The sequence below is a fragment of the Sander lucioperca genome, chromosome 2 (genome assembly GCF_008315115.2).
Source record: "Sander lucioperca isolate FBNREF2018 chromosome 2, SLUC_FBN_1.2, whole genome shotgun sequence".
NCBI classification, from domain to species: domain Eukaryota; kingdom Metazoa; phylum Chordata; class Actinopteri; order Perciformes; family Percidae; genus Sander; species Sander lucioperca.
Window position 1 is genome coordinate 36,385,700 of NC_050174.1, and position 20,108 is coordinate 36,405,807.

General features: G+C 41.2%; 1 protein-coding gene across 5 annotated transcripts in view; it reads right to left on the reverse strand.

The window, feature by feature from the left end:
• Positions 1 to 20,108, reverse strand: part of adgrv1 (adhesion G protein-coupled receptor V1) — a 170,583-nt gene that overhangs the window by 146,882 nt on the left and 3,593 nt on the right. For all 5 annotated transcript variants that reach the window (XM_035996730.1, XM_031305029.2, XM_031305028.2 and 2 more), the window contains exons 2-3: positions 5,898 to 6,082; positions 3,897 to 4,046 (exon numbers count right to left, since the gene is read on the reverse strand). In XM_035996730.1, the coding sequence (XP_035852623.1) occupies positions 3,897 to 4,046; positions 5,898 to 6,080 (333 nt within the window). In that variant the 5' untranslated portion in view covers positions 6,081 to 6,082. The remainder of the gene's footprint in view (positions 1 to 3,896; positions 4,047 to 5,897; positions 6,083 to 20,108) is intronic.

Consider the following 20,108-nt stretch of genomic DNA (forward strand, 5'->3'; position numbering starts at 1 on the left):
GGAGAATAAAACGGTTAGATGAAGCCAGGCCATACAGTATGTACCTGAACACATCTTAACCTCCCCCTGACACTCGTGCTCATGTCAAAAGACCAGAACGCCTGCCTTATCCATTGTCTTCACTTCATTTCTGTGCTCCCACTGAGAGGCCCTGGTGAGAAGGCACAAAGACAGGAAGTGCTGGTCTCGGCCTGGTACATTTGTCAGGTTAGCTCACAGCGGGACGCCTCTTCAGGACTTGTGCTGTGCTCTGTGATTCGGCACTAAGACCTGACAAACTTCAAATCTCACCGGGCTTAAATATCACACAGCGACTTCCAAAAAAAAAAAAAAACACCGTAACTTATGATCCGTGCAAGGAGGGTTTTCCTTTTTCTGAACACCATTAAAGAGAAAGACCACAGCCTTGTTATTTGGCGTAACTTTCAGAGGTTTTCATTAGTGAGCTAACCAATGTTTTCACAAGCTTCTCGTGGACCAACTGTGCTGACAACCACCAAGTGCACAGGCTTCCACCGAAACTGCCAAAACCCCTTTGCAGCGTACAAACATCTGCAGTATGGCTGCAACAACAACTATTTTCATTGCTGATTAATCTGCCGATTATTTTCTCGATTAAACGATGAATCGACATTTAAAGCTGACGTCTTTAAATGTCTTGTTTTGTCCACAACTCAAAGATATTCAGTTTACCGTCACAGAGGAGAGAAGAAACTAAAAAATATTCACATTTAACAAGCTGGAATCAGAGAATTTTTCCTTTTTTTTTCATAAATGACTCAAACAGATTAATTGATTATCAAAATAGTTCACGATTAATTTAATAGTTGACACCAAGCTCTAATCTGCACATAGGCTAATAAGTATATGTTCAGGCATTGTGGAAAATGATCGACTATGAGAGCCTCGACATAGTATGATAAAGAGAAACACAATTTTCTCGACAAAAACTCATTTGAAAGGCATTTTTCGCAGCCAAACAAAGTGATAGTTGAATTGAACGTTCTTAACAAAACAGCTGTATGCGAGCGCAGTGCGCACGTTAAGGTGAGAGCCGACAAAGTTGAAATGAAAAACAAGAAAGTGCTTAGGCCTCTCGCATTCATCCCTCTATTCAAATAGGGCTTTTTTCCCAGCTGTAACGGAGCTTTCTTTCTGCTGCTGAGCTCTTGTAGCGGTCTACTCACAGACACAGAATCCACAAGCTGCTCACACACACACACACACACACACACACACACGCACAGACTCATCTGTTTCCAACTACATACACATACTCAAACGTAGAGTGATTCTCACACACACACACACACACACACACACACACACACACACACACACACACACACACACACACTACATAAACCCTGCCTCCCCTTATCTAATATTAATAATATAAGACCTACTGTGTTTCTACCTTCTTTTCCTGCACGACGCTGGTAGGCTGCACCTGCTCTGGTCCCCAACAATTCTACACTGTTTCTATATAACAAGTCTTGTTACCTGTCGTACTCACTTCTAACAAGTTTGTTTTAATATTGTCTTTCGAAACTAATTTTATAGGTTAAACTAGGCGTGGGAATTACAGGGTGCCTCACGATACGATACGTGACACACGGCTCACCATATCGATAATATCACGATACAGCAATTCTGCGATAATCAATATATAGCTAGGCAATCCTATAATGATACCTCACGATATCAGTCTAACTATGAGGACAAAATGCCCGTGAAAATGTTAAGTGCAGGTTTTTCTCTCTTTATTCACCGCGAGTCCAATCTGTTAGAAAACAGCACAATCCTGCAGCACACGTTTTTCACTCTGTAAATTAAAATGACACAACTATAGAGCTACTATGGGTCCAGACTTTGGACTTAAACGTGTCTGGGGCATCTGTTATTTTCCTCAAACTGCCGTCCGCCATCCCATTGAAAACCTCTTCCTCTTCGGCTAGTTAACTTGTGTTCAAGTTCCCCTCATTCGTGTGTTAAGCGCCACCTTTTTGGAGCCATAAAGTGGTGACGCTGGGAGCAGGGGAATCTATTGAAAGCGACTTATTTTATTAATTAGAAAATCGATATTTGGCGCCAGCATATCGATTCTCGTATCGCACTAAGAAGGACAATATGTTGCCGTTTCGATATTTTGTCCCACCCCTAGGTTTAAACTGTCAGAAATGATAAATGTACCCTGGTCAACACTTTATTTCTTGCTTGTGCTTGATCTATGAAACCCCTTTTAGCGCCCATTCATCCTCCAGACAGTCCTTCAGTAAACTGATAGGGTTGCATTTGGCCAAAGCTTTGTCTCGGCTGTAGTGTAAACAGAAGGGCTAAGTGGGCCTCATCTGGTCTTTCACTCTTGTAGCGGGCTAAATACGGGCCTGCGCTACTGGATTTTAACCAGATGTCCCAAAAATGCAGCGTCAAATTGAAAATGTTGTGAGGAAAGTCGCTCTTGCTGACAGCTGCTCAGAGCTGCTGCCGTTTTGTAAATGGGCAGAGACGACAATCAGTGAGTCACAATGACCTTTCGCTTAGGTCTTTTAGTGAGGGGTAAGACAGGCAGACAGCAGGACCAGGCCCCCCGAGCTCATCAATCAAACCTGACAGCTAAAGGCTACATGAAACCATGGAGATAGTCTCTAGGTGTAAGGCATCCTGGGCTGTGATGCTGATTCCCTTTGACAAGGATTTACAACGTGTACCCTTTAAAAATCATTTTCAAACATTAAAACGTCTTGAGTTGTTATGTACATGACTAGGTTCTAGGGCTGCTCAATTATGGAACAACCTTACGGTAACGTATTGTGGAATATAAAGTAGTACGCTATAGTAATGGATTACTCATTGTCTTTTGGAAAAGATGGTGCAATTATTGAACTTAAAAAACATTGAAACAGTTCAAACAAACAAATCAACAGTGAAAACACGTGGAACTGTGACATTTCCCTTAATACTTTTCCCGTTTGAACATTTTATTTTTCTATTCAGAACACAAGACAAAATAAGAATTTATCTGTTTTAACGATTTTCTCGATTTTCTCTGTTTTTGTGATCGTTAGGAGGAAACATCGTAATCACAATTACATTTTTGATTAATTGCACAGCCCTACTATGCGCAATAGTAAAAGCACGACAATATTCTCCAAAAGAAAAGAAAAAAGCAAGCTTTCTGTCCTTTTTTTCTTTGTTCTTTTTTTCTTTTTTCTTACAACTGGATTAGAAGAAAGTAGCTAATTGCACCTTCTAATGATATGGTGAGTTTTGGTAGCGTCAGCAAAAAAAAAAGTCTCAAAATGCATGACAAGATTTGAATGTACTTAGTTGTTGAATTGATTCATTGTAACAGACTGAGCTTTCATCAACGGTAGCGTGTCAATTGCAATGGTGAACACACAACATAAACAGAAATGAAATCCTCGGAACGGACATGCTCATCGAAGTGAATGGGGACAGTGAATGAGAGAATCACTTGAATCTACTGTGTGGTGTGGCTGTGGCTGTCAAAAGTGACTTTCTTTTCACAAAGGTGTCTTGTAGTGGGGGAACCTCAGAGGCCCCACCCAGGCCAGCCCTGGAAAACTCCTATAGAGCACACACATCAAAGACCCTGTAGCTCAGAGACGCCCAGGCTTTCTGTGGCTGATACCCCCCACCCTCTACTGCTTAGTAGATGGGGTTAGGGTTTAAGACGGTCAGGGGCAGAATTAGAACAGTGGGACTTTGTGGGAAGGAAGCTTGGAGCTCCAGAGAGAAGAGAGAAGGGAGAAAGAAGAGAGGGAAGTCATCATCAATCCAGAAGCAGACATTGGAAAAGAAAAGTTGACACACACACACACACACACACACACACACACACACACAAACGCAGACAAACAGTGGGCATTTACCTGTAGTGCTAGGTTGAAGGTAAATGTCTCATCGGCTTCAGGCAAGTCGTCTTCTTTCACAGCAATGAAGATGGTCTTACTGGACTCAGTGGACAGCAGGAAGGCTGCAGCATTAATGGCTTCAAAGTCCTCTGTGTCCACTCCCTCTAGCTGGGTGAGACAAGCAGACATTCATTTGTATCACTCGTCGTTTAACTTAAAGAAAGATTCTGGCTTCTTTGTGTGTTTTCTGTTTGTTTGAAATACTTTTTTTTTTTTTTTTTTTTTTTACATTTATTTAAAAGTGTGAAATGGAGAGAACAGGTAAGGCACAAGAGAGATGGAGACAACGTGGCATGATAGATCAAAGAAGGGTTTGAACCCAGGATGCTGCAGGTACATGATCTGTGCCTTAGACCAGTGGTTCTCAAACTTTTTTTTTAAATATTGTACCCCCTTTGAATTGTGTTTTTGTTAAGCCAGGTAACCTCTGACAAGCGCAAAACATTTTTGGTAGAACAAAAAAAAAAGAGTTATAATACAGCGCTACCCCCTGCAGTACTCCAAAGTACCCCCAGGGGTACACGTACCCCCATTTGAGAAAGACTGCCTTAGACAGTCCCTCCAGAAAAACGTGATTATGCGATCGCATAATTCAATGCATAATCAGCCAAAGTCTGCATATTTATGCGGGGGCTGCATTTTTTCAAATACGCCGCACTTTCGCCGCATAAATTGCCAATTTCCACGCAAAATATGCGGGGCTTGCATGATTTCATAATCCCCGCATTTTCGTTGCAAAAAACTCACATATATCTTAGCAGAAAGTTGAAAAATGTTGCGTTTACTTCACACAAAAGCAGCCATTTTCCCCTGTTGCCATGGGAACGTTATGAAGTGACGTAATTACGCGACGTGAACATCATCGAAAAGCTGCAAACCCCGCGATGAAGCCATGATGAAACCGCAGTTTTTGCAAGTTCCCGCAATTTCATTGCATAAAATTGCATAAATATCCCGCATATTCCATCGCATTTTTTAAGAACGCGTGCCGCATAATCAAGGATTTCTGCCCGCAACAATCACAAAAAAACTCCGCATTTTTCTGGAAGGAGTTTATCCAATTAATTTGCTTAGACAAATGAGCATATAGGATGCCCCGGGCTGGATGTTTTTGCTGGTTTCAGCTCTTTACCACAGCAGAGAGAAGATATTGTGTTCCTGTCTCTTTCCTTCTTTTCTACTGGTGCCTTTATCTGCTTGATCGTGAGTTGCGCTTTTCACTATGCCCTATAGTTTCCTGAAGGAAGCCTGATATTACACAGTATTTCAGTGTGTTCCCTGCCATTATGTAGCTTAATAGGCGCAGCACCCAAGCCGTTTTGGGCACCACCTAAGTGGTGAGCATCAAAACTAACTAATGACTGTTAGCAGATCTAATAATTGTAGTTGGTCCCCAGTGGACCTTGTTTTTTTTAGCAAGTTTTGTCTTTAAGCTTTTTGAGTGTTATTTATTTATTATCTGCTTTAGCTTTTCCAACATTTTAGACACAGATATGGTCATAATAATGGTCCAAAATAATGTGAAATTGCACGCTTTATTGAAAAAGTACCAAAACACTGTATTTCATGAACTAATATGGCAGCTCAGGTATAAAAGTTCATGTAAGAAGAAACATGGTAAAGATATCAAGAAGAATAGGAAACCCCCCCAACCACAATCCAGTGCGCGGCCAGCTCGCCTTACCAGACAACCAACTGTGAGCAGCTGACACTTGCCCCCATGTGGAGGACGTAAAGCCAAAACCCACTCTGTGATTTTCTGCAGACACGAGAGGTCTGTTTACTGGCCACTGCCTGCCATAGATGAAACGGTCGCTGACTCTCTCCTTCACTGAACATAAAGGTGGCAGCTCAGCAACGCAGCGAGGTGATCAGATACAGACAGAAGAGATGACTTGACAGGTTGATGAGTGGGGATGCACAATGAGTCATCAGTGATGAGTTTGTCCCGTGACCTACCAGAACCAAAGCCGTCACATTGACCGGGTCTCCCACTCTCTCCACGACCAGCCGGATCACCGCCGCGCTGCTCTCATTGACAACAAAGTTGGTCTGCCCCAGGAACCGCAGTGTGGCTGACTCAGACGCCGTGCCAGGGATGGACAGAGCCAGAATCAACCCAGCTAGCAGGACAGGGAGCATTCCTACAAAAAGGGGAAAGCATGTGCAGGAACAGTCAACAATAGTCAAAGTCATCTTTATTTAAATAGCACACTTAAAACAACAGCAGTTGACCCAATGTCCTTTCCAGTCGAGGCAGATGGTTTAAAACCTGCCTCAATACAGATAAAAAAAACATTAAAGAAATAGAAGGTGCATAACAAGGAATAACACAACATGTAATACAAAACAACTGACATGATAAACTAAAGTCAAGTCAAGAAATAGGAAGTTAGGAGAGAAGGAATTACATCAACATCAGATTAAAAAGCAGTAAAAGGGGGTTTAAAAATAAGTCAAGAGAGGACTTGACAGATAAACGTAATGCATATTACAGCAGTAAATTATTTTGAGGGGTTTGGGAAAGCTACAGAAAGTAGATTTTTAGTTCATCCAGTGACTACATAAATACACTTCAGATTTGATGTCTTAGAGATCTGTTCTAATACTCCATAATATTGCACAAATACTAAGTCTAAAATGTATATGAACGCCTACACATCACCCTCAAGAAATGTAAGAAATATCCAGTCAGCAGATTAAAATGATTATGATCTACAGGCAGCATGGAGTGGCCAGATGTTCAAATGGCCTGGCTTTTGAAAATGTGCAGCCATGCTGGCGGGCAGGCTTGCTGGCCATTATGGTCTAAATGATTCATTACATTACTCCACAATTTCAATGGCTGTTGTCTTCATGTTGTCATAACTGTTAAAGCAGTTGTTGCAGAGTTTATTCTTCTTGACGACATGAATTTCATATGTCACGCCAGAATATAAATGTGATCACTTGAGGTATAGTTTCAGTAGTTCAGCGTGACGCTTCAGACAGCCTCCCGTGCAATTCTTCGCTGCCAACACACACTCTTCTCTCTCTCTCTAATTATCTTTTCTGCCCTCCTGCATCCTCCAATCATCCTCACGTCTCTTCTACACCCCTCTTCCCTCCACTTCTCTTCTCCTCGCTCCTTGTCTCCTCTCCTTATGTCCTCTGCTTCCTCTCTCCTCTCACCCAGAATAATCCTAAAGCTGGATGGAGCCACTGAGACAGTTGTCATGGTTAACACAACAAAACAACACAGCATGACAAGTGGGGTGGAGCCAGTTTATAGCTAAATTGCAGCCACTCTGTCCTGTCTTTCCCCTCCCTGCTGCCTCTTACCCATCCCATTCATAATCTGCACCACACAGCCTTGCCAACGGTATGAACACGTAAGGTCTTTAAAAAAAAAAAGTGCTCTTAATTACAAGGTTGAAAAAGAACATCAGCAGCTACGGTGGATGAAGTCATGCTGTTTGGTTCCCTTTTTTTTTCAAAAGCAGAAATCATTTAGGAAAGTTGGACATTTCATATGTTCCATTACTGTTATATCAATCTGAGTTTTACTTAGTAGTGGTGAGTGTTTAAATAGCAACCATCCATCAATCACTTTGTCAGCTTAGAGAGTAGAACAAGACACTGTATCAGCTTTAGAAGTTGTTGGTTGACAGATACAGTCAAAATCAATTGATGCAGATGATAACCGGTGTGTGACAGAGGGAGAGCAAATGCATGAGTGACAGTTTGTGTGGAAGTGGTGTCAAGGGGCACGTGTGTGTGTGTGTGTGTGTGTGTGTGTGTGTGTGTGTGTGTGTGTGCGTGTGTCACACACATGCCAGAAGTGGAAAGATTGCTGGGAAATCCATCAAAAAAGGATTTAGAGCTAGTGGGGAGCAGGGCTGGACAGTGGGGAACAGAGGGTGAGGCTAAGGGGGAAGAGAGGTGAGTGTGTCGCTGGACAAAGAGAATAAATCCTGTTATTCGCCCTGCTCTCTCTCCTGGTGATGGGAACTTCCTGCGCCACTGACTGAGAGCTTACGTGAAAAGCTATAAAGCCTCTCTCTTGCACCACCTCACAGAAACTGCGTTAGACGACGGGATCAGTCTAGACTAGTCTCAGCTACACTCTCGTGGGTAATGTACCCGACGGTGTGTGCAATTATATATCTGGACACCTGCTGTGTGTATATCCACTTGCCTGTCATATCGGATGGTCAAGGCACAGAAAGTTTTGGTCATGACAATACCTCATTGACCACAGCATACAACTTTGCTAAAGATTATGACAATTTTATCACATCATGCTCATTTTCAGTTTCATACTTGTATTCTGGGTTTCTACTAGAACATGATTTCATGCTTTAATGTTCAGAAAACACATTATTTTTCTCATACTGTCTGCCTGAATATACCTGTATTCACCCTCTGTCTTTTAGCGTCTGTTTCTTTAAGCCCCCCCTCCTCAAAAAAGCACAGTCTGTTGGTTGATTGCTTAACGTTTCCAGGTATTCCGCATCTGCGCTCGCGGAGTCTCTGCGCCGTCATTGCAGCCGGGGAATGACTGTAGCGGCACTTTTGACCTATATATATTATAGTTGTGACATCACAACAGTACAGAAGTCCTGACGGCTCGTTTAAAAGCTCTGTTTCTGAATACAGTCTGTGTGCATTTCTCTGTGGATTGAGCGTTTTCACAGTATTTATAAAGCACCTCGACATGCTTTATAATTTAAAAAAAAGACATCAAAAGACAAAAGGAAATCCCACTTTTACAATATGGGACCTTTCATTTCAGTCTCTCTATGTCATGTTTGCCTTCAGTTTTCAGAACAAAAGGTCTGACTTCCCACTCTCTATTTCTTCAGTAAACCTTACTTCCAAACATCCAAATGACTGCCTAACATCACTTAGACCACAATCTTTTAGATGGATGGTAGCAAGCATCCAACTCTCTAACCTCCTAACCCCCTACTCCAAAACAGAGGGGTGGTCCCTTTCACATCCACTGACCCAGATGCCGCACTTCCTTCAAAGGGCCTAATACAAAGCAGATGCTGTGTGGATGGCACAGGTCTGTTTAAAAGCGGCAGGGCAGTTTTTATGCTGGCATCATGTGTCGTGCCAACCTTGACCCCGGGGGTTACAGGGGGACCACTGATCTGTCTGTCACAGCAAAAGGCAGCATGGAGTGCCTGGCGCAGACCTCTGACATTGATAAGGCTGGGAGTCAGAATCCATGTTGAGAGGTGCACAGAGACACAGTAGCATGCGTGCACACACACACACACACACACACACACACACACACACACAGAAGTTTGCATACATGGATGCATTTACCAGAGCTGGCACAGTCAGCATATGCATCCAAAATGCAGGATCTCAATGCTCAGACAGACAGCTGGGTGACAGGCCAGGACACTGGAGAGCTCTGAAATGCATGAAAACACACTGTCCATCACAAATACCGTGTGCCAAAGGAAAAGAAAATGATGGTTGGGACCAGGACTCTGAGACCTGGCGCTCGGACAAGCCACAGACAACACCACAACTAAAGAGACTGCACATTCTGAACATCCAAAATTGCTTTTATTGACTTATTCTGTGACTTTAACCTCAGTCAGCTGACTTTCTTTTATATTACATTACTTCCTGGAACACACAGCATCCAGTAAATATTACCCTCACTATATATAGTACTGGCTAAATGTGTGATGCACATCACTGGATTCATCCACAACAGAACAACAATGCATCGTTAGATACACTCTTAAGTCATCAAGCTCAAATAACATTTGGCTGGGAACAATCCTGAATCACTCTTCATTAGTTAGTCACAAATTGCTAAAGTTGTTATTTAAATCTGACTCTAATCACCTTAAGCCTTGGCCTTGAACCTGCAATCACCATAACCATTTTTGTCCAGTACATAATACTTCCAGCTAACTTCTTTCTTCTTTTCAATATGCAGAGTCATTAAGAATTATGGTCCTCTTGCACAAGCAGGCTTTGTGCTTGCCAGGAAAGTTTCTTAGCGCTGGGCATTGAGCTACACCAGGAGTACCACTAAGTCCACTCGTTTCAGCGGCTAAGCTCAGATCAAAGCTAAGGGGAACAATGCATAGACAACACACACATGCAACTGGACACACAAACGCACACATACGTCATGTGCAGAGTATCTCTTGCAATCACTCCTCTGTATCTCCTGATCTCTCCAGTGGTGGAAGAAGTATTCCGATCCTTTACTTAAGTAAAAGTACTTATACCACACTGAAAAAAAAATACTCTTACTGTTACAAGTAGAAATCCTGCATTTAAAATGTTACTTAGGTAAAAGTATGTAAGTATCATCAGGAAAATGTACTCAAAGTATTAAAAGTACTCGATGCAGAAAAATCCTCACATTTTAGAAACTGAAATGGTCAAAAACAGTTCTGTCAATCAACTAAGTGTTAAATCGGCTCAGCTGTACTTGTAGTTTATAAAATATGATGTTACTATAACAACCTACATGTGTTCTGTGTGCACAAATCTTAATCTATAAAGAGTACTTAGTAAGAGAGTTACTTAGTAAAGTAACTAAAGCTGTCAGATGAATGTAGTGGAGTAAAAAAGTACAATATTTCTTTCTTTTTTGTTTTTTTTTATGATTATTTTTTTGGGCATTTTCGGCCTTTATTTTGACAGGACAGCAGAAGAAATGAAAGGGGAGAGAGAGGGGGGAATGACATGCAGCAAAGGGCTGCAGGTCAGAGTCTAACCCGGGCCTAACCCTCTGCGTCGAGGAGTAAACCTCTATATATGGGCGCCCGCTCTACCAACTGAGCTACCCGGGCACCCAGAAGTACAATATTTTTTCTCTGAAATGTAGCGGAGTAGAAGTACAAAGTGGCATGAAAAGAAAAGACTCAGGTAAAGTACAAGTCCCTCAAATGTACTTGAGTAAATATACCTAGCTACATTCCACCACTGGATCTCTCTCTGTCACACATCTTATCACTTCCTTCTTCTTGGAGACAAACTCCTTTCTCCTGTATCTCTGTGATGGATAGCTCATCACCAGACAGGCCTTCCCGACAGGCTCAGACGTGATAAGCACCCTGAGCAGTCAACAGTGATAACATCAGTGCTGGTCAGCGTTGGTTTGACCCCGTCACCTGTCAGCCCTTCTTAAAGCAGCCTACCGGTGTTAGGTGCCTGGGTCACAAAAACTATTACATCAGATCCCTTGCAGACAGACCGCACACACACGCACACACAAATATACATATCGCAATAGACACTACGAGATTTTTTATGTTAGTTGAAAGAACATATCAGTAGACAACTGCACTTTAAAGGGTAACTGTCATTCTTTTTTTAGTGGTGCCTGTTATTGTCAACTCAATGTTCAATTTGTTCAATAAAAGAATGTTAGGAATGATTTCCTTTTATTTGTTTTAAATTCAACAGGCAATTTGTTGTATTTTAGAAGAATACTGAAAGCAACAGAAAGGCAGAACTGAGTACATTTTAATATTAATTAATAAGTAATAGTAATAGTTAATTTATCGCAAGGAATATCGTTATCGCGATATTCAACGTTATCATATTTTCCTCATATCATGCAGCCCCCCCACACACACACACACACACACACACACACACACACACACACACACACACACACACTGATCTATTGGATATCCCTGTCGGAGGTGCACAGGGGGTGTCTGGTTGCAGGGCTGCTCCTGGGGTCAGTGCTCGCCCGCTGATGCCTCTAGGGTTTCTCCTGACAGCGGCCGCTGTGTCGTAATCTTTGGAATCAATTATTCACTGCAAGACTGTAACAGTCAGAGGATGGTGGTAAGCGTGACACTGCAGGATTCACTGTATAGCACGTGCCTTGTGCCATTCTGTAGTTAAGTCAGGTTTCGGACTGTTGACAGCCTGTAAGTATAAGTAATCATGTGAGCTGTCACAGGCGCTTATGTTTTACAGTGGGTGACTAAACCCATTGAACTCTGCAATAGAAATGGTCTGCCAGTGCCTACATTGGTATTTTTAAGTATTGTGATGTCATTTCTTAGAAGTATCTTTAAATGCTTCATATCCCTAAAATTAGTACAACCTAAAGCTAAAAGGTTAGGTAAGTCAATAAACCATAACAATTAATAAAGTAATGTAATTGTCTCAACAACAAAAACAAATGAAGAAATCCGACGTGTTTTCACTGTCAAATTTTACCTATTAAACACACAAAACATATTGATCCAAAAGGTTTCTAAATGTAGAAACATGAACAAAATATTTACACTCCCTAAGTTATTTCAACTATGTACATTTTTTCGTTTTTGTGAAATGCTCAATTTTATGAGCAGAGTGTAAAGGCGTTTTGATAGTTTCATCTGCATAACATCTGTTTTGCACCAGACATCATGTAACGTGACAGCGGGATCAAAAGTGTACAACGTAATGATACGAAAGACAGAAGCCTTAGCTTTCTGCTGCAAAAAAAGATTGAATGCTCTAGCTGTTATGGTTTTTATTTTAGATTGATTTAAACAGGATCATGTAAACAACGGGTTAACTTTCTTCTCGTTAACTAAAAAAATATGCCTCCATTCTTTGTCTCATTGAAGACAGAATCTGTCATCGCGTTTTGCCACTTTAGCTCTCCGGGAGCTTCTCGAGGTGAAGTACCAGCCTCTGTAATCATAGCCAAGCACGTAGCCTTGACCCTAGTTATATCACTATAACGAAAACTACGTATTTCGAGCTTTAAAAGAGGAAAGCAATTTGCTTACTTCCTTTTTGGTCGAGGGTGTGTGGGATAACAGTCTGTAGAGTTTTAATCAAGGGCTTTCCCATGAGGCATCCCTGCCCTGAGGCTTCCCTGGTCCTGAGACGCCCTTGGTATAGAGCTTGTGGTTATATCTGGCAGTTAGTCACATGCACCCACATACACACACACACACACACACACACGCACAGAGAGTGATCTCCAGTTGTCTGACACTGGGAGGCCTGCAGTGGGATCTCATTCATCAATCTTACAGCTCTGGTCGGTGATATGGAGTCAGTCTGGCCACAAAAAGAAACTGCTCTGTCATTAACATCAACTAATATAACAGTGTGTTCTTGGAACGTTTTTGTGTCTCCTCCGGACAAATTCACACTAAATACCGACCACGCAAACAGACAGTACGACCGATACTGACAGAGATAAACAGATACGTAAACAGAAACAGATGGTGTGGTAGGCAGAATGGCATATAGAAGGAGGTGATAATAAGCCTTTGTGTATATCAATCTGTATTTATGTGTAATGTATGGGGTGACTGCTAAGCCAATTCTTTTGGGATATAAACAGTGGAAAAATGGAAAAGTGCCTTGGGGGTTGGAAGGCCAGGTAATTATTCAGAAGTCAGACTACATATGAAAAATGTATAATACGATATGTATATGATATGAGCAGGCAGATTCAAGAGCTTACTCAAAAATATTTTGGTTAAATAAATCTGTTGATACATTAAACATAAAATTGAATTGAGCAAATCTAATAAAACAAAAAGTAATAATGCTATCGTGTCATTTCATGCATACAACCAACCAAGATGTTTCTCTTTTTTTAATTTTATTTATTTTTATTTTTTTTTATTTATGAGTCTCATGTGTTTGGCCCGAAACCATGGTGCCTCCTCTGCTGTTTATTGGATTGTTTTCTGTTTGAGCTGCACATCACGCTAAGCGATGCCACCAGCCCAATGTGTGCCGGGCCCTACCACAGAAACCACCCACCGTCCGTTTTCTCAGCCCTGTGTAGCCGCGGCTGCTATGCCCAGTCAACTCACAAGCCCATAATTGCACTTCGCATGTAGTTTCTCCCTCTGATATTTTTAGATCAGTGAATGTTCTCGCCGTGCAGAGAAGTTGGGGAGAAGAAATTAAGAAACTTAATAAGCGAGTAGAGCTAAAATATACATCATTAAATCTGACACAAAAACTCTGTGTTAGTCACTTGGCTTATTTTGGAGAGCTCAAGACCCCAAAACAGAACTCTATTTATTTTGAGGATAAAAACAGAAAACCTACTATTAGTCCAGCAAGAAGCGGAGAACAATTTTGGGGGAAATGAGGATTGCGGAGTGCTGCATTGCAGCCAAATAATGCCATTCCACGTAAGGGGAGGTAGAAAACACTTGAATGAATACCTCTCTAAAGAACAAAAATGCATGAGGTCAGCCTTCCAGCTATTGTCAGACGATACTTTTCAACCAGGCATTTCTCCTTCAGGGGGCAAGAGGCTGCCAATCAAGTGTGCATTTTACTGTGAAAAAAAGAAACAGAGAGAGAGAGAGGGAGAGTTCTCGTGAGGTATTGTCCCCCCGGCCGTGGTCGGCTGCTCTTAAGTTGAGCCAATGGCATCTCGCATCCCTAACTAAAAACAAGACTTTTTTTTCTTAGGAAATAGTGGGAAGCAAGGAATATAGAAAAAGGAAAGTGGTTCCAATTGAGTAGGAACCAGTGCGTGAGCAATTTAGAGCGCTTTCCAGTTTGAGCATTGGCTGACTGATTAGCCTGTATGACACACAGTGATGGAGGCAAACAGAAAAGCACTTTCAGGGGATTAAATAAGGTTGTGCTCTCCACAGTCTCGCAGACCAAAGGGCCAAATTAGAAAGGGTATTACTTCATTGCATGTAACTGGTTGGGCCTGGACGAAATGCTAATTGCATTTCAAAAGAGTTCCCAAAACAGAGAGGCAACCCAGAACAGGGGGAGTATTTTCATTGGAGAAGAAGCGGGACTTTACGATTCACTGACCAGCACACAATTTAAAGGAGCAGGCCTTTGTTCACTCATGCTCCTTTTTGTGTTTTGTGTGCACTTCTGAAATTGCCACAGTTCTCTATTCTTTTGTTTCTCCCACTTTTTTTGGCATGCCGGCCCTCCTATCCAACAGAATCCAAGCCATCCTATTCAGACTCCCTCCTTCTCCCTCGGGTCTACTCTATCACTCCTGAACAAGGACACGCATGGCGCACACACATCCTCGGTACAGTAGGTGTGGGACAGCCCCTCTTTCAGGCATTTGCAGCTCTGGAAAACTAAGGGCCAGATGGCAGGATTGAGAAGGAAGCAAATCCTTGAACAAGTGTGGTCAACAGATCCTGATTATCAAACAGAATAATAATTAAAAAAAAAAAACTGTTATGCTGCTGCACATTGCTTTCATCTAGCTGGCCACCAAGCGTGTTGTCTGTCCCACAGATTCAAAACCACTCATTCACACAACTGTTTTGCTATGCAGCTGGGAGTGTGAGAGAATGAGCAGGTCCTGTCACGGCACCAATCAATCTCAAAGGTATCTTATCTTGCATTGAATGGCATTTCAATCTAATCTAAAAAAACATTGTTCCCCTGCAGTGCTTCACACAATGAAAGACGCAAAAATGCAGCGTGTTTTTTTTCTATTTATCACCAAGTGATCCTGATCTTGTGAGATGTTTTACTCACAAACCTATAATCTATAATGGAAGGCATCCAGAGAAAGTGGATAAATACATCTTTTTACACAATAAAGACACCCCGCCCACACACACACACACACACACACACACTTGAGGGATTCCTCTGCCATGACCATTACAGTACAATGAGGGAAGTGAGAGATAAACAGAGAAAGACAAGAAAAGAAAAGTAAAGAAAAGAAAGAGAGCCTGGTGTAAGGGACGGGGCAGATTGGGGGGGGGGGGGCATGTGCGTGCATGCGTGCGTACATGCATGCGTGTGTGTGTGTGTGTGTGTGGATGAAATAATACACACATTGGGGGATGGCAGAGAAAATAAGGTTGAAGGGTAATGGAGAGAACTGAGGGTTTCAGAAGATTGATCTAAGAGTCGGTGACCTACATCAACAGGTTTATGTTTTAAATAGGCACCCCCCCTCTCTCTCTTACACCCACACACACACACACACACACACACCAACACATACACCCCCCCCCACACACACACACACACACAAACACACAGACACACACACTAGGCATGGGCCGGATATTGTTTTCAAGGTATACCGCAGTTTGAAAAAGTCAAGGTTTCAAAACCACTAACATTTTCTGTCATACTGTTCCTAAGGTATGAGCTGGTTTTTTTATGAGTGGACATAAGGACAGGAAGTGCAGTTTAGAAATCTCTCTCCCTGCCAGTGAGCAGTGTGTTTAAAAATAAAATACATTGTGTTCAATGGAAAAAAAAAAAATGTTTTTTACCCAGACATTTAAAAAAAGAATACATTTTAAAGCTGTAATTGCAATACCGCAATACCGTAATATTTTTGCTGAAGGTTATCATACAGTCAGAATCGTACCCACACACACACACACACACACACAGAGACCCTGGTGAGAGGCAGTTGTATTACTAACAAAGAAGGAAGGGTATAAGAGTCCCTCCAGAAAAACGTGATTATGCGATCACATAATTCAATGCATAATCAGTCTGCATATTTATGCGGGGCCCGCATTTTTACAAATACACCGCACTTTCGCCGCATAAATTGCCGATTTCCGCGCAAAATATGCGGGGCTTGCACGATTTCATAATCCCTGCATTTTCGTTGCAAAAAAGTCACATATATCTTTGAAAAATGTTGCGTTTACTTCACACAAGAGCAGCCATTTTCCCCTGTTGCCATGGGAACGTAAAGAAGGGACGTAAAGAAGGGACGTTATGAAGTGACGTTATGAAGTGACCTAATTACGCAACGTGAACATCATCGAAAAACTGCAAACCCCGCAATGAAGCCATGATGAAACCGCAGTTTTTGCAAGTTCCCGCAATTTCATTGATTAAAATTGCATAAATATCCCGCATATTCCATTGCATTTTTTAAGAAAACGTGCCGCATAATCAAGGATTTTTGCCCGCAACAAATCACAAAAAAAACTCTGCATTTTTCTGGAAGGACTGGTATAAGGATGGATAGCCATGACGTCCTTCCAGCCAAACGCAAAGTGTGACCCACTCAACCTGAGCCGCTCAACCTGACCTGTCTAAATTAGGACAGGAAGCGGGGGGCCACCATGGGATGTATTCCACGTGGCTCCCCCAAAAACATCTAGGCGAGGGGTGGAACTCATGGGGATTTATGGTCGGTACAGAGGGACCCATGTGGGGGTCCGCACGTTTAAAGAATGGGCTCAGTGAAGAGCAACCAAAGAGTGTGTGTTCATTTATCATCAAATAAGGTTGCGGAGCTGGTTTATTGCTTCGGGATAATAAGTCATTCAGTGTTCCAAAAAAAAAAAAAAAAAAAGAAAAAGATTCCTGCTTTCAACAGTCCTTGAGACTTAATTTAATTTGGACAGAGTCTAGCCAAGCTAATGTGAGCCAGAAGAAACAACCTTCCTAAACATTCTTGTACTTTTCATTGTTTTGACATTTGAGTAAAGGATGTTGCTCTGTGCGCTTCCTGCGCTGATTTTCCATGCAGTTTGCAAGTTGAAATGAAACATAGCTGCTTTAGTTTAACTGGATTTAAATGCAATTACCAAAAAATGTGGCGAACTGAACATATTACAAAAAATATTAGAAATGAAAGGGCTAATGTTGTTTGACTGTTATGGAATAATTTAAATATGTGTGGCGTTCTTTTTCAATGAGGATGGTTAAACCTAATAGAGAAACTGGTCATGCATTACACTCGGCACAGCAGGCTGACCTATCTGAGGCCACCGGCTGTAGTGACATCACAAGAGGTCAGAGTTCAAGTTTAATACTCCAATGGGCAGCTGTGGGAGGGCACCTCATCGCCCCTACAGAGCGTGAGATATAAAAACGTGTGTGTGCATGTGTGTGTTATGTATAAAAGTACAATCATGAGAGTTGACAGCGAGGTCATGGCCGAGGGTTTGCTCCAGCGACCGTACCAGCGTCCTCGCACCGGGAACAATATGCGGTTGGTCAGGCCCACTAAGGAGACCTCAGGATTGTTGGCCATCTCGGAGGGCCCACCACTATCCTGTCCCTCTGCTCCAAGGACAACAACTACTAAAACATGATACCGTCTCCTGTGCGTAAGCATGAGCTGTCGAATGATTGTTAAAAACAAAGTATTCAACTCCCAAAGAACGTTGAAAGAGACATGTTAACGACTTGAATTTGTCCACTCGCTGAATCTAAAATCAACTTTTTCAAGGTTTCCAGACATGTTTTGCAGGCAACTTAAACAACAGGAAGACGTGTACAGTATGTACATTATAAGTACACACACACAGCATAGTTCCTGTCTTACAGTTAGGAACATACTGAATGTTCATTAGAAATTAGGGCTGCAACTAGCGATTATTTTCATTGTCAATTAATCTGTCGATTATTTTTAAGAAAATTGTAAAATATGACAATCAGTGTTTTCCAAAGCCCAAGGTGATGTCCTCAAATGTCTTGTTTTGGAGAATTTTGACTTTTTCATAATAAAGGACTCAAATAGAGCTGGGCGATATGGAGAAAATCAGATATGGCGATATTCTTGAGATAAATAATCTTCAGTAATGTAGATATATGACTAAAACTATGACTAAGTGGGTAAGGGTAAAAATAATAGAAGACCTAGAACAGTCTGGTAACAGAAAAAAATGACATCACTTTACTGTAATGCAGCCTTTAAAACCAGGGAAAAAGAAAATACTTAAGCCATTTACAATATTACGATATCCAAAATCTAAGTCCATATCTAGTCTCATATCACGATATCGATATAATATCGATATATTGCCCAGCCCTAGACTCAGACCTAATAATCGATTATCAAAATAGTTGATGCGATTACTTTAATATTTGACAACTAATCTTTGCAGCTCTATTAGAAATTAGCACATGCAACTAGAAAAAATTCCATTTTCCAAATGTATTGTTTTTGATTGTGTTTGGTTTTTATTCCAGTGCATTTTTTGTTAACGGAGACTGAGAGTCCATTTTATTTATTGTTTTTGGTTGTTTTGTTCATTTATTGTGGATATTTAAAATGTCTTCCAGTTCCAGTGTTAAATATTCTTTAGAAATAAAAGTTTACAATTACATTTACAAAGTTACATTTAAAAAAAAAAAGACTAAAAACCTTGCTTTTTACAAAAGTCTATGAATAACTGAGTTTGTCGCTGTTTAATGTTGATCTTTGGTTTGTGTGTGCGTGCGTGCGTGCGTGCGTGCGTGCGTGTGTGTGCGTGCGTGTGTGTGTGCGTGTTCAATACATGTTTTTTATATTTTATTCTGTATAACCGAACAAAGTACTATTTTATGTCGCTTTTGTACGAAGCACATTGTGTTACATTAACTTGTATGAAATGTGCTATAGAAATAAAGTTTGATTGATTGATTGATTGATTATTGATCTTTGAAAAGGTGTACCTGCATTATTATGCCATTATCATTATAATAGACGAAAATGGTCTCAGAACGACAATATTATCGTTTATGTTACATGTAACATAAACTAAGCTTCATCTGGTCTAGCACTAAAAACATGTTTCTATGTCCCAGTTCGCATCATGGTTCTTAATTATATTAATCTCTCTAGGTAGGATTTATTGATAACTGTATTGTTTTGTTTTTGTATTATTGTTGTTTTTTTGACAATATTTTTATTAATTTTTCATGCAATTCCAATTTTCAACCCCACCCCCCCCCCCTGTCCCCTCTCTCAACCTCTGCCGTACCACAACAATCAAAAAACAAAGAGAAAATGATACGACAGTATCACAGCAGCAGCTCCCCTATGTCTTCTCCTTTTACAAACCAGTCATATTGTTTAGTTTTAGTTCAAGTTAAATTAAAGTTAAATATGATGCACTTTATGTGTATTATTCGTTGTGCAACCCTGTGTTGTAAAATGGCAAGTAATAATAATAATAATAAACCTTCTAATCTTGAAACCTTCCACATCTCAGCTGTGCATGCACAAATGCATGGCTAAGAATCTATTGCTCCCAGCTTTGGTTTGCTGTTTTAAAAATGAACTCAAATAAGCATTGAGTTAGCCCAGTCAGCTCCCAGCATGGTGAAACAGAGGCAGATTTAAGGTATACATCTGTCTTGCACCAAAGGATTGAGAATGATTCTACTGCGAGGTAGTTCTGAGGGAAATGGTAATTGGAGGGAGAGGAGGTAACGTCGTAGGTGCAACATTTTATCCTCTCAAGGTGT